This window comes from Stegostoma tigrinum, chromosome 10, assembly GCF_030684315.1.
Source record: "Stegostoma tigrinum isolate sSteTig4 chromosome 10, sSteTig4.hap1, whole genome shotgun sequence".
Taxonomy (NCBI): Eukaryota; Metazoa; Chordata; class Chondrichthyes; order Orectolobiformes; family Stegostomatidae; genus Stegostoma; species Stegostoma tigrinum.
In genome coordinates, this window is record NC_081363.1 from 14,184,550 (window position 1) to 14,206,108 (window position 21,559).

Genomic DNA, 21,559 nt, shown 5'->3' on the forward strand with positions numbered 1-21,559 from the left:
CAGTCAGGGTCACCACAACAGACTCACTTTCAACTCCAGATATATTATTTGAATTTTAAATTCCACCAGCTAGCAAGATGGGATTTTAACTCATGATCCCAGAGCTGTAGCCAGGGTCTTCGGATGACTGGTTCAGTGACATTGCTAGAGCCACCACCTACCTTAAATACACAATTAGCGGGTGATAAAATTCCAGGATGGCTCACAGACCTGACAAACTGTTAGAAATTAAACATATTTTTGGCAAGATGACCAAGGAATTGTTTGGTGAGGAGGGTTGGAGAGAACAATCTAGTCAGAGTGCACAACATCAGACACAGGAACAGACGTAGGCCATTCAGTTCACAATGGTAAAGTAACTTATTTAAAAAGGTTAGAGGAGAGATGACAGAGAGGTGACAGCGGTTTGGAATTCATTGTCTGAAAGGGAGGAGGCGGCAGAAACCCTCAATTCACTGAGGGATGTCTGGAAATGCACCTTAAACATCACAACCTACAAGGCTATAGACTAAATTCTAGAAAACAGGAGTTGACTGGGTGGCTCGTTTTTCAGCGATGCAAACACAATTGCCAATGAATAGCTTTTTGACTGACAAAGGAGGCAAGGCAAGAGACAAGAAAGTGGGGCTGAGACCAGAATCTGTTCACCTGTGATCTTATCGAATGGTGAGGTAGGTCTGAAGGTCCAAATGGCCCATTCTTTTTCCTATATTGTTATGGCCTCATTCTGTACCATAACCTTTCATGATTCTATGCTCCTTAATGCATGGTTGACCAGACAGAGTCTGCTGCTGCCATAAATCTCAAGATTTCCAGCAGTGACAACTATCTCTAAAAATTGCTTGGAAAGATTAACCTAAATACTCCTATCTTTACTCTCTTTGAAACATATGACATTCTTAAGGGAGTTCACAGTGTAAGTGCTGAGTTTCCGCTGTGTGGAGAATCCAGGCTGGAGATCATATTGTATAAATAAGGAATTGGCCACTAAAGAGAAATCATTTCACTTAAATAACTGAGAATCTTTGAAATTCACCAGAGAACTATGGATGCACAGTCAATGAGCATGTCTAAGAATGAAATCAACAATTGTATGAACATTAAGGATTGTAGGTGTGAATTGCAAAGTGGAATTGAAACACTTTGGAAGATCAATCACAATCTTTTTGAACAGTAAAACAGGCTAAAGAGGCAACATGTTCTCTCCCCTCTGTCTACTACTTATATTCCAAGCTAGAAGTCACATGACACCAAGTTTAGGCCAGCAGGTTTATTTGAAATCACAAGCTTTTGGAGTGTATCCCCTTCGTCAGGTGAAGTCAGAGAGAAGCATAAAAAACACAGAATTTATGGGCAGAGAGATCAAAAGATCATACAAGTGGTGTGAGTGGAGTCATAGAATAAGTCCCTGCAGGGGATTGAAAGTGTTAGAAGGTGTGAATAAAGAGTCAACAGCTAAATAACAAGCAAAGGGATAATATATAATCTGATTAAATGACACAGAGAGATAGTTATAAAACAATTCAAATAAGGTGGTGCTGCAGACAAACCAAATGACTGGATAACACGATGGGAATAAGAGTTGCATGCCAATAGTCTAACCCAAGAAATGCATAATCCAAAGCTCCCCAAACTAATTAAGGAGCAGAGATCGTAACAATTTATTAAGGTGATGTTGTCAAAACAGCACAGTAAGGAGGATTTTATAAATGGTGGAGTCATGCCTCTCGCACAGTCCTCAATCATCTTGTACAGCAAACACTACAACCTTAAAATCGAGATAGAGACCATATTCTCAGCTTGCACTCAGGATATAGCAGACCAGCAACAAGATACTGCCAAACAGACACAGTGATGGCACTACACCATCTACATGCACACTGAGAACAAGAAACTGGAGAGACTTGCATCACCATCAGCAGTAACCAAGCCTCCCCTGGTACCACAGTTGAAACCAGTATCACCACAGGAAAATCCATCATCAACTTGCCTGACTGCACCCTTCAACCAGACAAAATCAAAGTTCCCAGCTGAGGGCTCATTTTCTACCCAACTACCAAAATGGTCCCCAGTCGTCTGGTGGCAGACACAGAGCAATTCATCAGGCAAATGAAGCTCGGGGAATTCTTCCACAAACCTCAGGACGTCAGCAACAAGCCCAATAAGACAACCAATGAACTGGATCAGTCAACAAAAAGATCCGTGGTGCACTGACCAAAGAAGAAAGAGTCAAATTGGACCCCTCCAGAAAGCCGCTGCCCTAGATTCAGCATGTACGCTCAAGGCATCAGGAGATGCATTAACGCTAGATTCATCAGCCACGCTCACAAGATAGTGCAGAACGCCACCCAGGCACAAAGCAATGTCATCCATGTTCTCAAGCCCAATTGCAACATTGTCATTAAACCAGCAGAGAAAGGAGGAGCCATTGTCATACAGAATAGAATGGACTACTGCAAAGAAGCTTACTGACAAATAAACAACCAGGAATACTACAGACAACTACCTGCCAATCCAACCAAAGAACACACCCGTCAACTGAACAAACTGATCAAGACTTTTGATCCAGACCTTCAGAGTGTCCTATGCACTCTCATCCTGCATACTTCTCACATAAAAAACTTCTACTGCCTTCTGAAGATGCACAAAGCGAGCACTCCTACATGTCCCATTGTATCGGGCAATGGGACCCGTGTGAGAGCCTCTCTGGCTGTGTTGAAGGCAGCTTGAAACCCGTTGTATAAGGAATCCCTAGCTTCTGTTGTAAAACAACAGATTTCTTACAGAAACTCGGCACCCATGGACCAGTCAAACCAGGACCATTCCTCGTCACAATGAGCATTTCGGCACTCTACATCAGCATCCCCCACAACAGTGCAATAGCCTCAGTACTCAATATCAACAATTGCCAATTTCCAGACGCCATCCTAACACTCATCTGCTTCATCCTCGACCACAATGTCTTCATCTTCAACAACCAATTTTTTATCCAGACACATGGGGCAGCACGGGGACTAAATCTGCACCCCGATATGTCAACAAATTCACGCTGAAGTTTGAGCAAGATTTCTTTGCTGTGCAGGACTTCTGACCAACTCTATACACCAGATACGTTAATGACATTTTCTTCCTTTGAACTCATTGTGAGGAATCACTGAAGCGGCTGCATAGCGATAATCAACAAATTTCATCCCACCATCACACTTACCATGGGCTACTCCTCACAATCAGTCTCATTCTTGGACACAAATTTCCATCAAGGACAGACACCTCAGTATCTCACTCTACTACAAGACCACAGATAACCTCACGATGCTGCACTTCTCTAGCTTCCAACCTAAACATATTAAAGACGCCACCTGCTACAGACAAGCCCTGTGCATACACAGGATCTGCTCTGATGAGGGGAAACACAGCAGACACCTAAAGATTTTGAAGGAGGCCCTCATAAGAATACGGGATACAATGCCTAACTCATTGATCGCCAGTGCCGATGTGCCACAGTGAAATCCGCAATGACCCCCTCAGAAGACAGACATGGATAAGACTGATAGACTACCCTTTGTCATTCAGTACTTCTCAGGAATGGAGAGACTACACCATGTTCTTTGCAACCTTCAACATGTCATTGATGACAAACATCTCGTCAAGATCAGCCCTTCGCCTCCACATCTTGTCTTCAAAACAGCCACCAAACCTTGACCAGACCATTGTTCACAGCAAACTACCCAGCTTTCAGGACGACACTGACCACAACACCACACAATCCTGCCATGGCAACTTCTGCAAGACATGTTAGGTCGTTGACATGAGTATTAACATCACACTCGGGAACACCATCCACACGTCGATGACAGAAACTTACGTGACTCAGCCAAAGTTGTCTATCTTAAAGGCTGCAGGCAAGGATGCCCCACAGCATGGTATATCAGCAAGGCCATGCAGATGCTACGACAATGGATGAATGGACAATGCACAACAATCATAAGAACATACGAACTAGGAGCAGGAGTAGGCCATCTGGCCCCTCGAGCCTGCCCCACTATTTACTAAGATCATGGCTGATCTTTTTAGAGTCAGCTCCACTTACCCACCACAACCCTTAATTCCCTTACTGTTCAAAAATTTATCTAGCCTTGCCTTAAAAACATTCAGCGAGGCAGCTTCAACTGCTTCACTGCACAGGGAATTCCACAGATTCACAACCCTTTGGGTGAAGAAGTTCCTCCTGACCTCAGTCCTACATCTGCTTCCCTTTATTTTGAGGCTATGCCCCCTTCTCCTAGTTTCACCGCCTAGTGGAAACAACCTCCCTACCTCGACCTTATCTATTCCTTTCATAATCTTATATGAAGGCATACAGTGTTTTAGCTTTTATTAATAGAGGGATCGAGTTCCGGAACCAAGAGGTTATGGTGAAGCTGTACAAAACTCTGGTGCGGCCGCACTTGGAGTATTGTGTACAGTTCTGGTCACCGGATTATAAGAAGGATGTGGAAGCTTTGGAAAGGGTGCAGAGGAGATTTACTAGGATGTTGCCTGGTATGGAGGGAAGGTCTTACGAGGAAAGGCTGAGGGACTTGAGGCTGTTTTCATTAGAGAGAAGGAGGTTGAGAGGTGACTTAATTGAAACATATAAAATAATCAGAGGGTTAGATAGGGTGGATAGGGAGAGCCTTTTTCCTAGGATGGTGACGGCGAGCACGAGGGGGCATAGCTTTAAATTGAGGGGTGAAAGATATAGGACAGATGTCAGAGGTAGTTTCTTTACTCAAAGTAGTAAGGGAATGGAACGCTTTGCCTGCAACGGTAGTAGATTTGCCAACTTTAGGTACATTTAAGTCGTCATTGGACAAGCATATGGATGTACATGGAATAGTGTAGGTTAGATGGGCTTGAGATCGGTATGACAGGTCGGCACAACATTGAGGGCCGAAGGGCCTGTACTGTGCTGTAATGTTCTGTGTTCTTATATGTTTCTATAAGATCTCCCCTCACTCTTCTGAATTCCAGTAAGTGTAATCCCAGCCTACTCAGTTTCTCCTCATAATCCAACCCTCTCAACTCTGGAATCAACCAAGTGAATCTCCTCTGTACCCCCTCCAGTGCTAGTATATCCCTTCTCAGGTAAGGAGACCAAAACTGCACACAGTACTCCAGGTACGGCCTCACCAGGACCCTATACGGCTGCAGTATAGCCTCCCTGTTTTTAAACTTCATCCCTCTAGCAATGGCAGACAAAATTCAATTTGCCTTTTTAATTACCTCCTGCACCTGCAATCCTACTTTTAGCGATCCATGCAGAAGGACACCCAAGTACTTCTGCACAGCAGTGTGCTGCAATGTTTCACCCTTTAAAACATAGTTCATTTTGCTGTTATTTCAACCAAAATGGATGACCTCACACTTATCAACATTGCACTCCATCTGCCAGACCTTTGCCCACTCACTTCGACTATCTACATCCCTCCGCAGACTTTCAGTGTCTTCTGCACACTTTGCTCTACCACTCACCTTAGTGTCATCTGCAAATTTTGACACACCACACTTAGTCGCCAGCTCGAAATCATCTATGTAAATTGTAAATAATTACGGCCCCAGTCGCTAGACAGGATTGTTACCTCCCAGTTGGGGAGCAGTTCAGCAGTCAAGGACATTCAGTTTCTGGTCTTCAGGTAAGCGTCCTCCAAGGTGGCCTTTGAGATGCACAACAATGCAAAGTTGCCAAACAGAAACTGACAATCAAATTCTGTACCCATGAAAACAGCCTCAATTGTGTTCTTGGGTTCATGTTACACTAATGTGACTCCACCACACTGTTCTGTATTTATAAAATCTTCCTTAGTGTCTGTTTTGATACCATCACCTTGAGAAATTGTTGTAATCTCTCCTCCTTAATTAGTTTGTACAATTTTGGATTACTTACAACTGTGGTTAGACCCTTGGCTTGAGACTCTTCTACCTATCATGTAATTCCAGTCATTTCATTTGTCTCCAGCACCTTATTTTTAATCTTTTGTAATTATCTCTCTGCCTCATTATAGGTCATTCCTCTGCTTGTGATTCAGCTGTTGAGACTTTACCCACACCGTCTAACACTTTTTATCAGCTGCAGGGACTTCTTCTACGATGCTCCACTCACACCATTTGTACGATCTTTTGATCTCTCTGCCCATAGATTCTGTGTTTTGTGTGCTTCTCTCTCACTTCATCTGACGAAGGGGCTGCACTCCAAAAGCTTGTGATTTTAAATAAACCTGTTGGACTATCACCTAATGTTGTGTGAGTTCTGACTTCGTCCACCCCAGTCCAACAACGGCACCTCCACATCTTATATTTTAAGGTTACAATATTTATAATCAGTTTAGCACTCAGCCGGTATTTTACAAAGACAGACTAAATCAATTCATACCACCCACCTTGTAGTCGGCCTTTGATTTACGTAGATCAGGTGCATAACTTGTGTTGGTTGAACCTACAACAGCTGGCACAGAAACATTGAATAGCAATTAACATGTTGACAATTTAACAGAAAGCAACCTTAACTTTGCTTTTAATTTCCTTTGTCTCAATGTTGAGCACTGCTTCAGGTGACCAATTCCTTCATCAAAGCTTGCCCATCTAACATTCTCAGTACAGTCACTTGATCAGCATCCTATTCAGCACCTTAAAAATCCATACTACACACCATGAATGCACAGTAACACGGACAACACTTACACAAACACCACCAACTACAAGTTCCCTTCCAAATGTCTCACACACATACAGAAGTACCAAAAATCTGGAATTTCCTCCCTAATAGCACTCTGGGTGCAACTACAGCACATGTACTGCAATGATTCAAGAACAGGGCCACCAATAGAGGCTGGTCTAGTTAGTGAGGCTTTTATTACACCAGTGACTTTTTAAAAAGACTCAAACGATGGCTCCCACAAGGCCCAAAAGGGATTTTTGAGGGAATGATTAAAGGGCTTCCTACCTTTCTGCCCACATGGCAACCTTCCCTCCAATTCTTGCTTCTGCCTTTTTAGAGGGGGAGAGGGTGAATTGTGGAACCCGATCATGGTAGCACAGCAGAAATTAGACAGACCACGTGTAGACAGCAGCAATTGTGAACCAACTCCCTTGCATGCGGTCATCCCTCTGATGAGCAGGCTTCATAAAAACAACCCAACACACTCTCTCACAATATTTTACACCATTTTAATTCTTTCACTTCAAAAGAGGGGAGTGATGAGCTGAGAATCAAATGGCCAGTAGGGTGTGTGAAGTCAACTCTATAAATAATTTTACAGGGTGTTTTGAAAGTACTGTAGCAAAACCATAAATAAAGGTTGACAATTAGGGAAAATTACTACACAACATGAAGAAATTAGATCAATCAGGAGAGGATAAACAAGCTGGGTCCACATTCTGCAGGAGTGACCCTGCTTTAAAACTATTCAGACCCAATTCTGATAAAGGTCACTGAACTCAAAATATTAATTCTGTTTTCTCTCCATAAATACCACCAGACCTGCTGAGTTTCTCCAGCAATTTCTATTTTTATTTGCTTTAGATCTCTAACATCCACAGTTCTTTCTTTATTCTATTTTCGCCAGGCTGACCCGATAGAGGCTTTTAAAGTTATGGAAGGGTTTAACATAGTAGATGTAGAGTGTTTCTGATTGTGTAGGGGACCAAAACTAGGGGCGGGTATAAAAGATTGTCACCAATAAACCCAGAAAGAGAAACTTCATTATCAGCCAGTGACTTGGAACTCACTACTGCATGGTCGAAGCAATGGGCATAGAAACGCATTTGAAACTTTTGATAAATTCAATGGAGAAAGAGATAGGTTGTGGTGATATGGTTACATTAAAAAGGGTGGGAGGAGATTTACATGCAGAATAAACTCAAAATGGGCCAATTGGTCTGAATGGCTGAAATCTCTGATCTAAACTGAATTAAACACCGGATAAACTTACAATCAGAGAGTGACTGGAAACTCCCAGGCCGGCCGATCCCAAATAAAGCGTTTGACGAATCCCTTTTGCCTGTGAAATAAAGCAGTCCCAAAGTCAGATGAATACAAGACAACCCAGGACTGTCATTTATTCCACTTACTTTGCAAGAATTATACTTATTCATCATCAGAATAGCTTGGCAGTAACCCTGGTCACAACATCTTTCAGACTTTGAGATTTAACTGGATTCATACTTTTATGGGGTTGCCACTCTTTTGTGATAAAATACATGCATGTGTTTTTAAAAATGCATTAACTGACTTTGTGCTTGCCACAGATCCACCGCAACTGCATTACATCCAGTGATTATGGCATCAGGAATAGAAACTAAAAAAGCAAGCATATAGCCAAAAGCAGAATTTGCAGCATTCAAAATAACAAAGTGTGGAGCTGGAAGAACACAGCAGGCCAAGCAGCATCTCAGGAGCACAAAAGCTGACATTTTGGGCCTAGACCCTTCATCAGAGAGGGGGATAGGGAGAGGGTTCTGAAATAAATAGGGAGAGAAGGGGAAGGCGGACCGAAGATGGATAGAGGAGAAGATAGGTGGAGAGGAGAGTATAGGTGGGGAGGTGGGGAGGGGACAGGTCGGTCCGGGGAGGACGGACAGGTCAAGGAGGTGGGATGAGGTTGGTAGGTGGGAAATGGGGGTGCCCAGCTCATCCTCGCCTCCCTAACCTGTTCTTCCTCTCACCTATCCCCTCCTCTCACCTCAAGACACACCTCCATTTCCCACCTACCAACCTCATCCCGCCTCCTTGACCTGTCCGCTCTCCCCAGACTGACCTATCCCCTCCCCACCTATGCTCTCCACCTATCTTCTCCTCTATCCATCTTCTGTCCACCTCCACCTCCCCCTCTCTCCCTATTTATTTCAGAAGCCTCTCCCCATCCCCCTCTCTGATGAAGGGTCTAGGCCTGAAACGTCAGCTTTTGTGCTCCTGAGATGCTGCTTGGCCTGCTGTGTTCATCCAGCCACACATTTTGTTATCTTGGATTCTCCAGCATCTGCAGTTCCCATTATCTTTGCAGCATTCAAAGGCAGCTACAGTAGGGATTCCACTTCAGAACAGGTCTAAGACTCTACATTCTAACCAAGCTATTTTGAAAAGTCAGGCAATGAAGGTTTGAACTACAATGAATCTTTGGGGAGCCAGATGTTTTTTCCAATGAATTCATGGTCATCACTAGATTCTTAATTCCAGATATTTATTGAAATCATATTCTATCACATGCCATTTTGGGATTTGAATCTAGGTCCCCAGGAAATTATCTGGGTCTCTAGATTAACAGTCCAGCGATGATACCACTGGGCCACCACCTCCCTTTTCCAAAAAGACATTCAAACATTCCAAACCCAACCACCACTGTCTCAATTTTTACTATTTACCTGAATTCCCAGTTAATGCTCCATCTGGATACAATTAAGCACAATTAGTTTATAATTGACACCAACCTCCTCAACTATTCCACTTGCTGAATGATATACACAAAGCACTCCTAGGATGGGACTGCTTGTGTGTGATTGTCAATAACTTGACTGCATTCAATTCCCTTAACATTGTAAAAATCTTCCAATGCACTTCACAAGTGTATAATTTTCCAGAAAGACATTCAAACATTTGTGACATCAAGTCACACAGGAGATATTAGGAAAAGTGATCAAAACTTAGTGCAAAGTGACAGGTTCTCAGGAGTATCTAAAAGGAGTAGGGAGGCCAAGAGACAGTGAGCTTTCTCCAGGGAATGATAGAGCAATGAAAATTGGGATAAGAAAGAGACCAGAATTAAGTTAGTGCAGGCACCTCAGAAGGTTGTGAGGGTGGAGCAGGTCACAGAGGCAGCAGGGAACATTTAAACACATGAGAATAAGAACTTAAAGTTGAGGTGTTGCCAAAAAGGAGCCAATCCAGGTCAGCAAGCACAAGTTTGATAGGGAACTATGACTTGGTGCAAAGGAAACTGGTAGTAAAGTTTTGATTCCCATTATAGTTTGAATACCTTGCAGGCACTGAACATCAGAGCTCACACATAAAGGACAGTGTCTTGGGATGGGATATTGGAACAATGAGAGCCTTAGGACTGAAAGGGATTCACATTGTTAATTTATTTTTTTATTCCCTCTTGGGACATGGTCATCACTGGCTGGCCAACATTTATTGCACATTCACAGCTGCCCTCGAGAAGGTGGTGATGAATTGCCTTCTTGAACCGCTGTTGTCCATGTGCCACAAGTTGACCCACAATGCCCTTAGGGAAGAAATTCCAGAATTTTGACCCAGCAACAAGGAAGGAACGGGGATATATTTCCAAGTTAGGACAGTGAGAGGCTTAGAGCAGAACACGTAAATGCTACCCTTGCCCTTCCGGATGAAAGAGTTCATGGTTTCGAAAATGATTTCTGAGGATCTTTGGTGAATTTCTGCAGTGCATCTTGTTGATAGTACACACTGCTGCTTTTGAACAGTGGAGGGAGTGGTTGCTTGTGGATGTGGTGCGAATCATGCATGCCATTTTGTCCTAGATTGTTGTTTGTTGCTGGAGCTGCACCCATCCAGGTCCATGGAGACTATTCTATCCCGACTTGTGCCTTGCAGATGGTGAACAGACTTTGGGGAATCAGGTGGTGAGTTAATTCCTAGCCTTTGGACCTGCTTTTGAAGCCACTGTGTTTATGTAGCGAGGCCAGTTGAGTTACTCATCAATACTCACCCCTAGAATGTGTATTGTGCAGGATTCACAGATGGTAACACCATTGAAAGTCAGGGGGAGGTGGTTTGACTGTCGCTAATTGGAAATTATCATTGCCTGGCATTTTTGTGGTGCAAATATTGCCTGCCACTTGCCAACCCCAGCCTGGACATTGTCCAGATCTTGCTGCATTTGCACATGGATGGCTTCAGCATCTGAGAAGTCATGAATGGTGCTGAACATTGCGCAACCTTCGGGAGACATTCTCACTTCTGACCTTATGATGGAGGGAAGGTTGTTGGTGAAGCAGCTGAAGATGGTTTGGCCTAGGATACCATCCTCAGCAACTCCTGTAGAGATGTTCTGGAGGTGAGATGACTGACTGACAGTCATCTTTCTACATGCCAGGAATGACTCCACCCAGTGGATACCCATTGATTACAGTTTTGCTAGGGCTCCTTGATGCCACATTCCAACAAACGTAGCCTTGTTGTCCAAGGCTAGCACTCTTACCTCTCAATGTGGGGTGGGAGAGACTGATAGAGCGGACATATCTTGCTCCAGGGTATGGACAGTTCAAAGGTGAATGGTGAATCACTGCACAGCTGCCAAGGTGATTAGTAATTCAAAACTCAGCACTACAGGAGTCCAAATGGGGAAGGTGGGTGGGGGAGGCTTCAGAGAGTAATTTTCCAGTATCCTTTCTGCTGCTAACAACCCTGAGTCCTTGTCCTCATTCTCCAAGGAGATTATGTGGAGCAGGCACCATGTTAGCAGTAGGATATGAATACACACAATGCTCCAGCAACCACAAATGTAGGCGACAGACAGGCTTGAAGGACCACTTGGCCTTTTCTAATACAGTAATTTTGCCTGTTCATCTGCAGTGCAGCAAGTTTAGTGAACATGATAGTTACTACCTTTAAAGAAGCTGCTTAGGGAATATGTAGAGGCAGGCTTGGAAATAGTCGCCTGCGTTGCATCAGAGGAAGATCTTGTAGGTGCCAGGTCTCTAATGTCACCTGCTCGGATTCCTGTTGTGCTCTCTTTGATTGACCAGGAGATACCTGAAGACAAAGAAATATATGATTCAGAACAGCATCAGGCACTGGTGCAAGGGTTCCAAGATGCCCTTCACCTTAGTTGCATTTGAAACGCTAAGTATATTTGCCGCCAACTTCTCATGCAACATTCTGATAATTTCTCAGTGCAATCAGAATACGGATCTCTTTACTTGGGATTTTTCTCTACCCTCTATATGTATAACAGTAATTTTGCACTTGTAAAATGTTGGAACATACTGAAGTCTTGAAAGGCAACTCATAGTTTAAAAAAAAGTCTTTTCCCGATGGATCATTGATGGAGGCTTTGAAAGGCAGGATATGATTTGGGAGAAAGAGGTGGGGGGAAGAGGAAGGAAGAATGTGAGGATAGGGAGATTGTGCAAGTAGGAGGAAAGGATGCAAATGCTGGGCAGTTGAGTGAGTGAGCAGGGAAGAAAGAGCACAGAGGAGGAAGCACAAAGGGTTTAGAGAAAGAACTGATGGGGAGAAAGAAGAGGGAGTTTCAAATTCCCGTCACCTTCTGAGTGAAAAAAACAGTCTCCTTACATTACCTTTACAGCTTCTGCCACTTACCTTAAATCTATGCCGTCTGGTCATTGATCCCTCCACTAAGGGCAACACTTCCTTCTTTTCCCCACGATCTATGCCCATCATAACATTATACATTTCAATCATGTACCCTCAGTCTCCTCTGCACCAAGGAAAACAAACCCAGTCTGTCCAATCTTCAATCTTACATTCTGTCTGCTACTTCAATGGCCATTCACTTACTCTGCCAACAGTACATCTCTTCACAGCTTCTTTATATCCTCCTCACAACAAACATTCCCAACAAATTTTGCATTGTCAGTAGAATTAAATCCAACATTTTTTTCTAATCTAGCCATCTGAAAGCTAGACATTTTTGTCAAGTGCCATAAGGTTAATGCTTATTAAATGAGTAAAACAACTGACCACCTTGGTCAGCTCAATATTGCACTGGCACTGACAAGTTATCAGCTTTGTATGCCAGTCTTTTCCCACAGCAGGGTGATGGCTGGCCTCTCTAAACTGACTCTGTCTGACTCAAAATCTGATGGGTTACAAAAACTAGCATGTAGTTGGTCCCAAAGTTTCTGGTTGGGGACTCTGTATCTGTACTCTTAATTTGTTCATCCAAGTCAAGCCCCAACAGTTGTTGGTACCCGTCAGTTTGAAAATACGCTGTTTAAATTTTACTGTCTCTTTCCTGTCTGGGCTAAAATACTACCCCGCACTCCAGACCCCATATTTTACTATATTAACTGGTCATATGGTGCCTTATCAAATGTGTATCAGAAAGCCATGTGTGCCCAGGTTCAAGGGCCACCTGCTGCAGAGGTGAGTCATTAACATCTCTCTGAACACATTAGAAAATAAAATAAATATCACATCTACTGATTTGCTTTCATCTACTCTAGTCATAAAATTCTCAAAAACAATCTCTCAAAATGTGGCAAACACATTTGCTCCTCCCACAAACTGGAGCAAAATTATGTACATGTTTAAGAATTCTTTAAAGTAAGTTTCAACATTTTACTGATGACTGAAAGCAGGCCAGCTTGTTTGGTCTTTCCCTGCAATTTTTTTCAAATAGTCACACACATCTACAGCACTGGGAATGGTCTGTCGGCCCAATGCATCTGTGTCAGTCAAAAATGGTCTAATCCCATTTTCCAGCACTTGCGCCAAGGCCTTTCGCGCCTTGGCATCACAAGTGCATATCCAAATATTTCTTAAACATTATGAGGGTTTCTGCCTCTACATCCTTACAGATAGTGAGTTCCAGATTCCCACCAGCTTCTGGAGAAAAAAAAAAATTTCCTCCCACCTCTTCTAAACCTCTCACCTTCTATCTATGCCCCCGGTATTGATCCCTCCATCAAGGGGAAATATTCCTTCCTGTCTACCCTATCTATGACCCTCATGATTTTATATATCTCAACCATGTCCCCTCTCTGCACTTAAACAACCCCAGCTTGTCTAATCTCTCTTCACAACTGAAACTCTCTAGTCCAGGCAGCATCCTGGTAAATCTCCTCTGCACTCTCTCCAGTGCTATCACATCCCTCCCATAATTTGGATTCCAGAACTGCAAATAACATCGAAGTCTAAGGAAACTACATCAAAATCATTGTCCTCATCTACATGGGTGGTCACCTCTACTAAAAATTCAATCGAGTTGGTCAGACATGACATCCTCTTACTGAGAGTGCTGAGTAGCAATTTTAACTTTCAATCCATTGGGTCAGTTTTAAAACCTAGAGAATTTTGGAAAATATATTAATGCACACACTTCAAAGTAAGAGGAGTGATTAGCATTGGGAGGGAGAGACAAGAGAGTTGGGAGGAAGAGACGAGAGACAAGAGGGTGCGAGAGACAAGGTGGGGAAAGAGATGAGAGTGGGGGGAGGGAGATGTGTGTATGGAGGGGAAACAAAAGAGAGGAGAGAGCGACAAGAGAGGGTGAAGCTGGGAAAGATGAGGCAGGATGTGGGGACAGTCGTGACAGTGGGTGGGGTGAGTGTAAGACAAGTGAGTTGGGGGTGGAGGACAAGACAAGGGAGTTGAAGGGGGGAGAGCTAAGAAATTTGGAGGTGGAAAAGATGAGAGAATTGGGAGAGAGATAAGACAAGTGTGGAGGGGGGGGAAGACAGTTGAGGGGGAAGACAGTTGCAAGGTGCTAGAGACAGTGCACAAGAGTCAGGGAAGAAAGTGCAGACATTGACAGTTAGTGGGAGAATGAGAGAACAAGGTTTTGGTTAGTAGTGAAGTGGGTGTGACCTCCAATACTTACTTCCCACAGGCTCCCCGCTCCAGCTAACTTTCTCCACATCATCATCATCATCGTCCACAATACCAGGGAGACTGTTAACTGCTCGCTTGGACTCTTTCAGCTAAAGTGACAACACAAATATGCGAACTGTCACACAAGATTAACAAGCTGTTTATTAGCTGGTAAGTCAGACTGCATGAGAGCAGACACATTGAAATGTCATGTGGTCACTGAATGCTGGTTTCCAATGCACGGTGACATCCACCGCATAGTGTCAATTCCTGCAGTGGCTGAGGTAATCTTGAAGGGCTGTCCTCAACCTTTCCTATTGCCTGAGGCATGGCGATCCTCAGGTTAAACCACCATCAGTTGTCTCTCCCTCCCTAATGATGGCAGCCCTATTATCTGGTTGGTCTATGACAATTTTACCTTCATATATATGTGCCTGGACTAATAGAGATCACGGTGTAGTATATTGGCATGGATAGAGAATTGGCTCACTGGCAGGAAACAGACAGTGCAGAAAGTGCAACAAAGTGTGGAGCTGGATGAACACAGCAGGCCAAGCAGCATCTCAGGAGCACAAAAGCTGACCGTTCGGGCCTAGACCCTTCATCAGAAAAGGAGGATGGGGAGAGGATTCTGAAATAAATAGGGAGAGAGGAGGAGGCGGACTGAAGATGGATAGAGGAGAAGATAGGTGGAGAGGAGAGGTGAGGTAGGGAGGGGATAGGTCAGTCCTGGGAGGATGGATAGGTCAAGGGAGCGGGATGAGGTTAGTAAGTAGGAAATGGAGTTGCAGCTTGAGGTGGGAGGAGGGGATAGGTGAGAGGAAGAACAGGTTAGATAAGCTGGGACGAGCTGGGCTGGTTTGGGATGCTGGGGGGGGGGGGGGGGGGGGGTGGATTTTGAAGCTGGTGAAATCCACATTGATACCATTGGGCTGCAGGGTTCCCAAGCGGAATATGAGTTGCTGTTCCTGCAACCTACAGGTTGGCATTATGGCACTGCAGGAGGCCCAGGATGGACATGTCATCTCACGAATGCGAGGGAGAGTTGAAATGGTTCGCATCGGGGAGGTGCAGATGTTTACTGTGAACCAAGTGTAGATGTTCTGCAAAGCGGTCCCCAAGTCTCCGCTTCGTTTCCCCAATGTAGAGGATGCCACAACGTGTACAACGGATGCAGTATACCACATTGGCAGATGTGCAGATGAACATCTGCTTGATACGGAAGGTCATCTTGGGGCCTGGGATGGGGGTGAGGGAGGTAGTGTGGGGGCAAGTGTAGCACTTCCTGCAGTTGCAGGGTATGGTGCCGGGTGTGGTGGGGTTGGAGGGGAGTGTGGAGCAGACAAGGGAGTCACGGAGAGAGTGGTCTCTCCAGAAGGCAGACAAGGTTCTTGGGACCTAGGAATTTAAATGCAGGCAATTTACTCACCTCTGTAAATTCATCATCATCATCAAATACAAAAGCTTTGCATTTTGTACTGTTCCAATAATCTTCTTCATCATTTTTAGTTCTGCTCATCTGCAAATATAGAAAAACTGAAAAAATTAAATTAATAACTTATATTTACATTGTGCCTGTAATGAAACCACGAAATGTACTTCATAGAAGCTGCATAAAACCAAGTATTACACCTGCCACATAATGTGATAATAGATCAGCTGACCAAAGGCTTTGTCAAAGAGTTAGCTATTAAGAATTTTTGTAAAGAAAGAAAGCAAGGTTGCTGTTCCTGCAACCTACAGGTGGCATCTTTCAGAAGAGTGTTTTGGAGCCTGGGGTGTAGGCAACTACAGGTCCAACCACAAACGGTGGATACATTATAACTGGGAATGCAAAAGGAACTGAAATTAATTTAGTGCAGATAATTGGAGGGCTGTGGAAATCATAGAATCCTACAGTGTGGAAGCAAGCCATTCAGCCCATCAATTCTACACTGACTCTCCATAAAGCATTTGGGTGGCACGGTGGCTCAGTGGTTAGCACTGCAGCCTCACAGCGCCAGGGACCCGGGCTCGAATCCAGCCCTGGGTGACTGTCTGTGTGGGTTTCCTCTGGGTGCTCCGGTTTCCTCCCACAGTCCAAAGATGTGCAGGCTAGGTGGATTGGCCATGCTAAATTGCCAGTAGTGTTCAGGGGTGTGTGGGTTACAGGGGGACAGGTCTGGGTAGGATGCTTCAAGGGGCAGTGTGGACTTGCTGGGCGGAAGGGCCTGTTTCCACACTGTAAGTAATCTAATCTAATCAAATTACCCTATTCCTGTGACCCTGCGTTTCCCACGGCTAATCTACATAGCCTGCACAACTCTGGACTGTGGGAAAAAACCAACAGTTATCCTGGGGTGGAATCAAACCTTGGTCCCTGGCAATGGTGCTAACCACTGAGGCCCCAGCGAGTTTTGAGAAGATTTGTAGCTCAGGTTGAGGTTCTGGATGTGAGTTTGCTCGCTGAGCTGGAAGGTTAGTTTTCAGACGTTTTGTCACCATTCTAGGTAACATCATCAGTGAGCTCAGACGTTTCGTCACCATTATAGGTAACATCAGTGAGCTCCAGCTCAGCGAGCAAACTCACATCCAGCACTGAGGCCCCGTAACACCACAAATGGAGATTAGAGATAGGGCAGGCAAGACCATGCATGAATTTGAAAACAAGGATGGAAATTAATCATAATGTTTATAAAATACAGGAATGGTCCCCAAGCTTAACTGATACTGAGGTTTCTGCGTTCTTTGAAAAGTTCTTGCTGCAAGGGTTCATTGGTGACTTAAGAGGAATGCACAAACTATCCCAGTTAGCTCATTGCAGGCAAGGCAGCAGTGGAGGCATAACAAAGAGCAATGTAATCAACCATGACATTTCCTGCCAGTCACAACCTCTGGCAGACCAGAGTGTACGCATGTGGAATGAAACTTCCACCCTCCTGAAAAGGGCACAAACTGACTCAATCTACCTTGACAGTAAACTGGGAGAGGATATCGACAGGTAGGCTGCAAGACTGCAATCCGATGTCGGGGAGGGGAGGGGGGGAATGGGGTTCCGGCTACATACATGGAGGAAGAAAGCTGAAAATCGGTTGGATAGTAACTGGTACTTTTTAAAGAGGGGGAGGAAGTACATTGGGACCTGACTTTAAGCAAAATATAAAACGTCAGCATGGGACACCTGGTCTCTTAAAACAATGCCAGTTTAATGTTGGAAGATGACCTTCTGGAGGGGCTTACCTACCTTTCCGTGTTCCGGACGGACAAGGGCAATTTCAGGACACAGGCTGATAGCTGGTCACTCAGGCTGACATACTTGACTCAGGTCTGGGTTATCTGCAGTTCCCGTCATCTCAGCTCATACAGAGCCCATTTTCTGTCTCATACCGCCACGTTCACCTTGATAATCTGTCTACTGGACCAGTGTTTACACAAAGTAAATTAACGTCCTCCCCTCTTCACTCACCCCTGAACTCACTCACTTCCCGGCATCAACCCCTCAGAAACTGGTAGGTCTTCGACTGCTGTGCGCACGCACCGAAGCCCGGAACTGTAGTTTCCGATCGGACCCGCAGACTACAACCCCCGTCAGCCCTTGCGAGGGTTCGGGATTTCGGTGCAGTTAGGAGTTTGCCACCACTATCCGAGAAGAGGAGAAGAAAATGAAAAATCAGGTTTAGGCCTCACCAGCAAAACTTGGATTTTGTTCTTTCTCTCTCTCTCTCTCTATTGTGGTTTTTCCATGAGAGTATCGTCGCCAGAGTTTCACTTCAGGGATGTATTATGCTGTTGTACAATAGGTGCAGCGATGAATTGATCCCGTGTCGGATCGGTGACTTTTACTTAAAGGGTGCCTGAGCTCCTGGTTAGACAGACATTTCCAAGCAAGCTATAGTTTTCTTATTTATTTCGCGTCTGTACCTTTTCTTTTAAACCAAAAGCTTCTGTTTTTCATTTCTCCTTCCCTGGCCCAACCCTCACTGTGCAAAAACATATCATTTAAAATAGGCAGACACTTCCATTTAATGCCGAAAATTTATTTGGAAAAGTAGAGGAATAGGGAGAATTAGGAGTATTTACGCTGTTAAAATGGAGTGGAGAATGTGATTACAAAAGCTCACACGAACCTGGGCTTTAATAGAGGGAGAAAACAGAAGACGAAAATTTATAATGAGGCTTTATAAAACATGGCCTCAAATGGAGTATTGACTCCAATTCTTTTGTATTAGGCATCTGATACCTGTTAACCGGTTTAACTGACATCACAAACTCATTCTCACTTTGAACAATTTTTCCTTTAACTCATCTCACATTCTTTTCTTTAATGACTATGTGCACGCATATGGGTTCTAACAGTTGATAAAAACAATTGCAAATGCTGGAGATCTGAAACAAACAAAACCAGAAATTCCTTGGTGGACAGCAAGTGGCTCATGGGTTAGCGCTGTTGCCTCTCAGTGCCTGGCACCCAGGTTTGATTCTAGCCTCAGTTGACTGTCTGTATGGAGTTTGCATCTTCTCCCCAGGTCTGCATGGGTTTCTGCCAGCTTCTCCAGCATCCTCCCACAGTCCAAAGATGTACAGGTTAGGTGGATTGACCATGCTAACTTGCCCTGTAGAGTCCATGGATGTGCAGGCTACATGGATTAGTCATGGTAAAAGCGGGAGTTATGCTGATAAGGTTTGAGTGGGATGGACTTTGGAGGGTTAGTTGGGCTGACTGGCCTCTTTCTGCAATGTAGGGATTCTATAATTCACTCAGCAGGCCTGGCATCGTCAGCTAACAGTTAATTGTCCCAGTTATGCCAGCCTCCTTGATATTTAAAAATTTCCAGTCCTGCTTGGAGCCTCCAACCAGATTGCTTTCATTGATTACTGCATTGATACTATGAGTTGGAAACATTTAATTTTGCTTCCAATTTCCATATTTCTCTCATCTTCACCTGGTCCTGTTCAGATACTTGTCTCCCCTCCTTGACTTGTCTGTTTCTATATCGTGAGTTAGGCTATCTATTCACTGTCTCCCACAGCCATCTTGACTACGCTTCCTCACACCTGGTTTCTAGTCCATTTGCCTCGTTTCTCTAACTCAGTCTCATTTGTTCCAATGATGCCACCTTCCATAACCACTACGGTTGACTCTTAGCTGTGTTCAATCCATTTCCTCCTACTTCTTCCTCCCAGAGCAGCAAAAGGCCTGCCTTGTCCTCATTTTCCCATTCCACCAGTCTCTGCATTTGGAAGTACCATTCTCCATTGCTGCCATGTGCGCCTGTACAGGAAACTCTGGGTCATTCCTGCTTCACTCCTAACAGCTCTTCACTGCTCCATGGTGCCTATTCATGAAATAACAGAAGGTATAACATTTAACTCTTTGCCCCATCTCTTTCACTGTCCAAAGCCCCAAACAGTTATTCCATTTGAAGCAACAATTTTCTTGCACTTTATTCAATCTAGTCTATCGTACTTGCTGCTCACAATGCAGTCTCCTCTGCACTGCCAATGCCAAATGCAGACCATGTGACCATTTTGCAGAACACCCTTGCTTTTGACTCAAGAATGACCTTGATCTCTGGTTCCATTTCAATATGCAATCTTGCTCTCACACCAACATTTTTGGCCTATGCATACTGCAGTGTTCCAGTGAAGCCGATTACAAGCTGGATAAACACCAGCTGTCTTTCCACTTAGGCACTTTACGGTCTCCAGGATTCAACATTGAGCTGGACAACATCAGACCATGAACTTCGTCCTTTGTTTTGATTACCACAGCATCTTGCCTGTAAGGGTTTGTTTTCAGTACAGCTGACCTTTTTTCTACTATTAACAACTACCATTAATACCTACCTCCCATCTATATCTTTTCTCCATTACTATTGGCATGCTCTTTGACTTTTACTCTGGGGTGCATTTACGTTTTACTTGCTACTTTCCTCCCTTTTTCTAAAGCACAGAACCCATCACATTTGCAGCCCCTAAAGCTCTAAAGAAAATTTATAATGGACTCTGTTTTTATCTCCACAGATGCTGCTGATTCTGCCAAGTTTCTTCACTTTCAGTTTTTACCATAAATAAACTCCACCCATCAGGACACTTCCTGGGATGAGGTAACCAGTTTCAAAATTACCACACAGCTTGGTTATTACTGTCCTAGTGCTAAATCTATGCAGCTAGCATAACATATACATTTTTATGTCTGGTCTAAGAGACTGTCATGTAATTCAGATACTTTGTAACTTGCTATTAAGAAGTATGTCAAAAACCTACTCTGTTCATCCAGACCAAGCCTCTTTTCTGCCAAAGACATTGCAGAAGCATCCTTCCGTCACTTGATATCAGTAATATGGGGTAACATCAATAAGAAGTAATGATGGCAATTAATCAACCCATGAGGTCTCAGACAGTTACACTGGACATGACCACAACAGGTATCATGCTGGTACTCAGGTATCTGAAAATATGTCACTGGGTTCCAAACTTTAGAAAGATTGTGAAGGTTCTGGAGTGGATACATGTGTGTGGATAGATTTACCTCCCTGTGGAAAGAGAAGATTGAAGTGAGATTTGATAGCATTCAAGATTGAGGTATAAAGATAGTAGACAGCAAGAATTTTCCCTCGTTGGTCGAACTTCAAGGCTCAAGAACTGGGCAACATGTCCTGAAGGTTAAAAACAAAGAACGGTTCACCACAACATTTCTGCACCTACTCATTTACTCAACTACATCCTTCCCTCCACCTGCTATTTCTCATCTACACATTGCCCCTCAGTGACATCATCCAAACACACAGCATTAGTTTTCATATTTACAGTTGATACCAAGCTCCACCTCAGTACCATCACTTTTGACACTGCCACTGTCACTCAATTATCAGACTGCTAAACTGCCATGCTGAATGGACAGAAATTTCTTTCTGGGGAATACAGAAGCAATTGTTTTCTGACCCTAGTCCAATCATAGATTCCTCATTACCAGCTCCAATCCTTTCCTTGGTAACTGAGATTAAACTA

General features: G+C 44.0%; 2 protein-coding genes across 9 annotated transcripts in view; one reads left to right on the forward strand and one right to left on the reverse strand.

Annotated features, from left to right (window-relative positions):
- vipas39 (VPS33B interacting protein, apical-basolateral polarity regulator, spe-39 homolog) overlaps positions 1-18,278 on the reverse strand; it is a 63,948-nt gene extending 45,670 nt beyond the window's left edge. For 2 of the 7 annotated variants that reach the window (XM_048537374.2, XM_048537368.2), the window contains exons 1-6: positions 17,793-18,071; positions 15,999-16,088; positions 14,580-14,679; positions 11,621-11,767; positions 7,971-8,039; positions 6,420-6,484 (exon numbers count right to left, since the gene is read on the reverse strand). In XM_048537374.2, coding sequence (XP_048393331.1) covers positions 6,420-6,484; positions 7,971-8,039; positions 11,621-11,767; positions 14,580-14,679; positions 15,999-16,088 — 471 coding nt within the window. In that variant the 5' untranslated portion in view covers positions 17,793-18,071. Of the gene's footprint in view, positions 1-6,419; positions 6,485-7,970; positions 8,040-11,620; positions 11,768-14,579; positions 14,680-15,998; positions 16,106-17,788; positions 18,084-18,235 lie in introns of those variants that run through there. The other 5 variants (XM_048537373.2, XM_048537371.2, XM_048537370.2 and 2 more) reach the window with 5 other exon arrangements.
- ahsa1b (AHA1, activator of heat shock protein ATPase homolog 1b) overlaps positions 18,131-21,559 on the forward strand; it is a 52,271-nt gene continuing 48,842 nt past the window's right edge. The window contains exons 1-3 of one of the 2 annotated variants that reach the window (XM_059649019.1): positions 18,131-18,222; positions 20,240-20,330; positions 20,573-20,655. The gene's annotated coding sequence lies outside the window, so the exon portion shown is untranslated. Of the gene's footprint in view, positions 18,223-20,018; positions 20,331-20,572; positions 20,656-21,559 lie in introns of those variants that run through there. The other variant, XM_059649020.1, reaches the window with a different exon arrangement.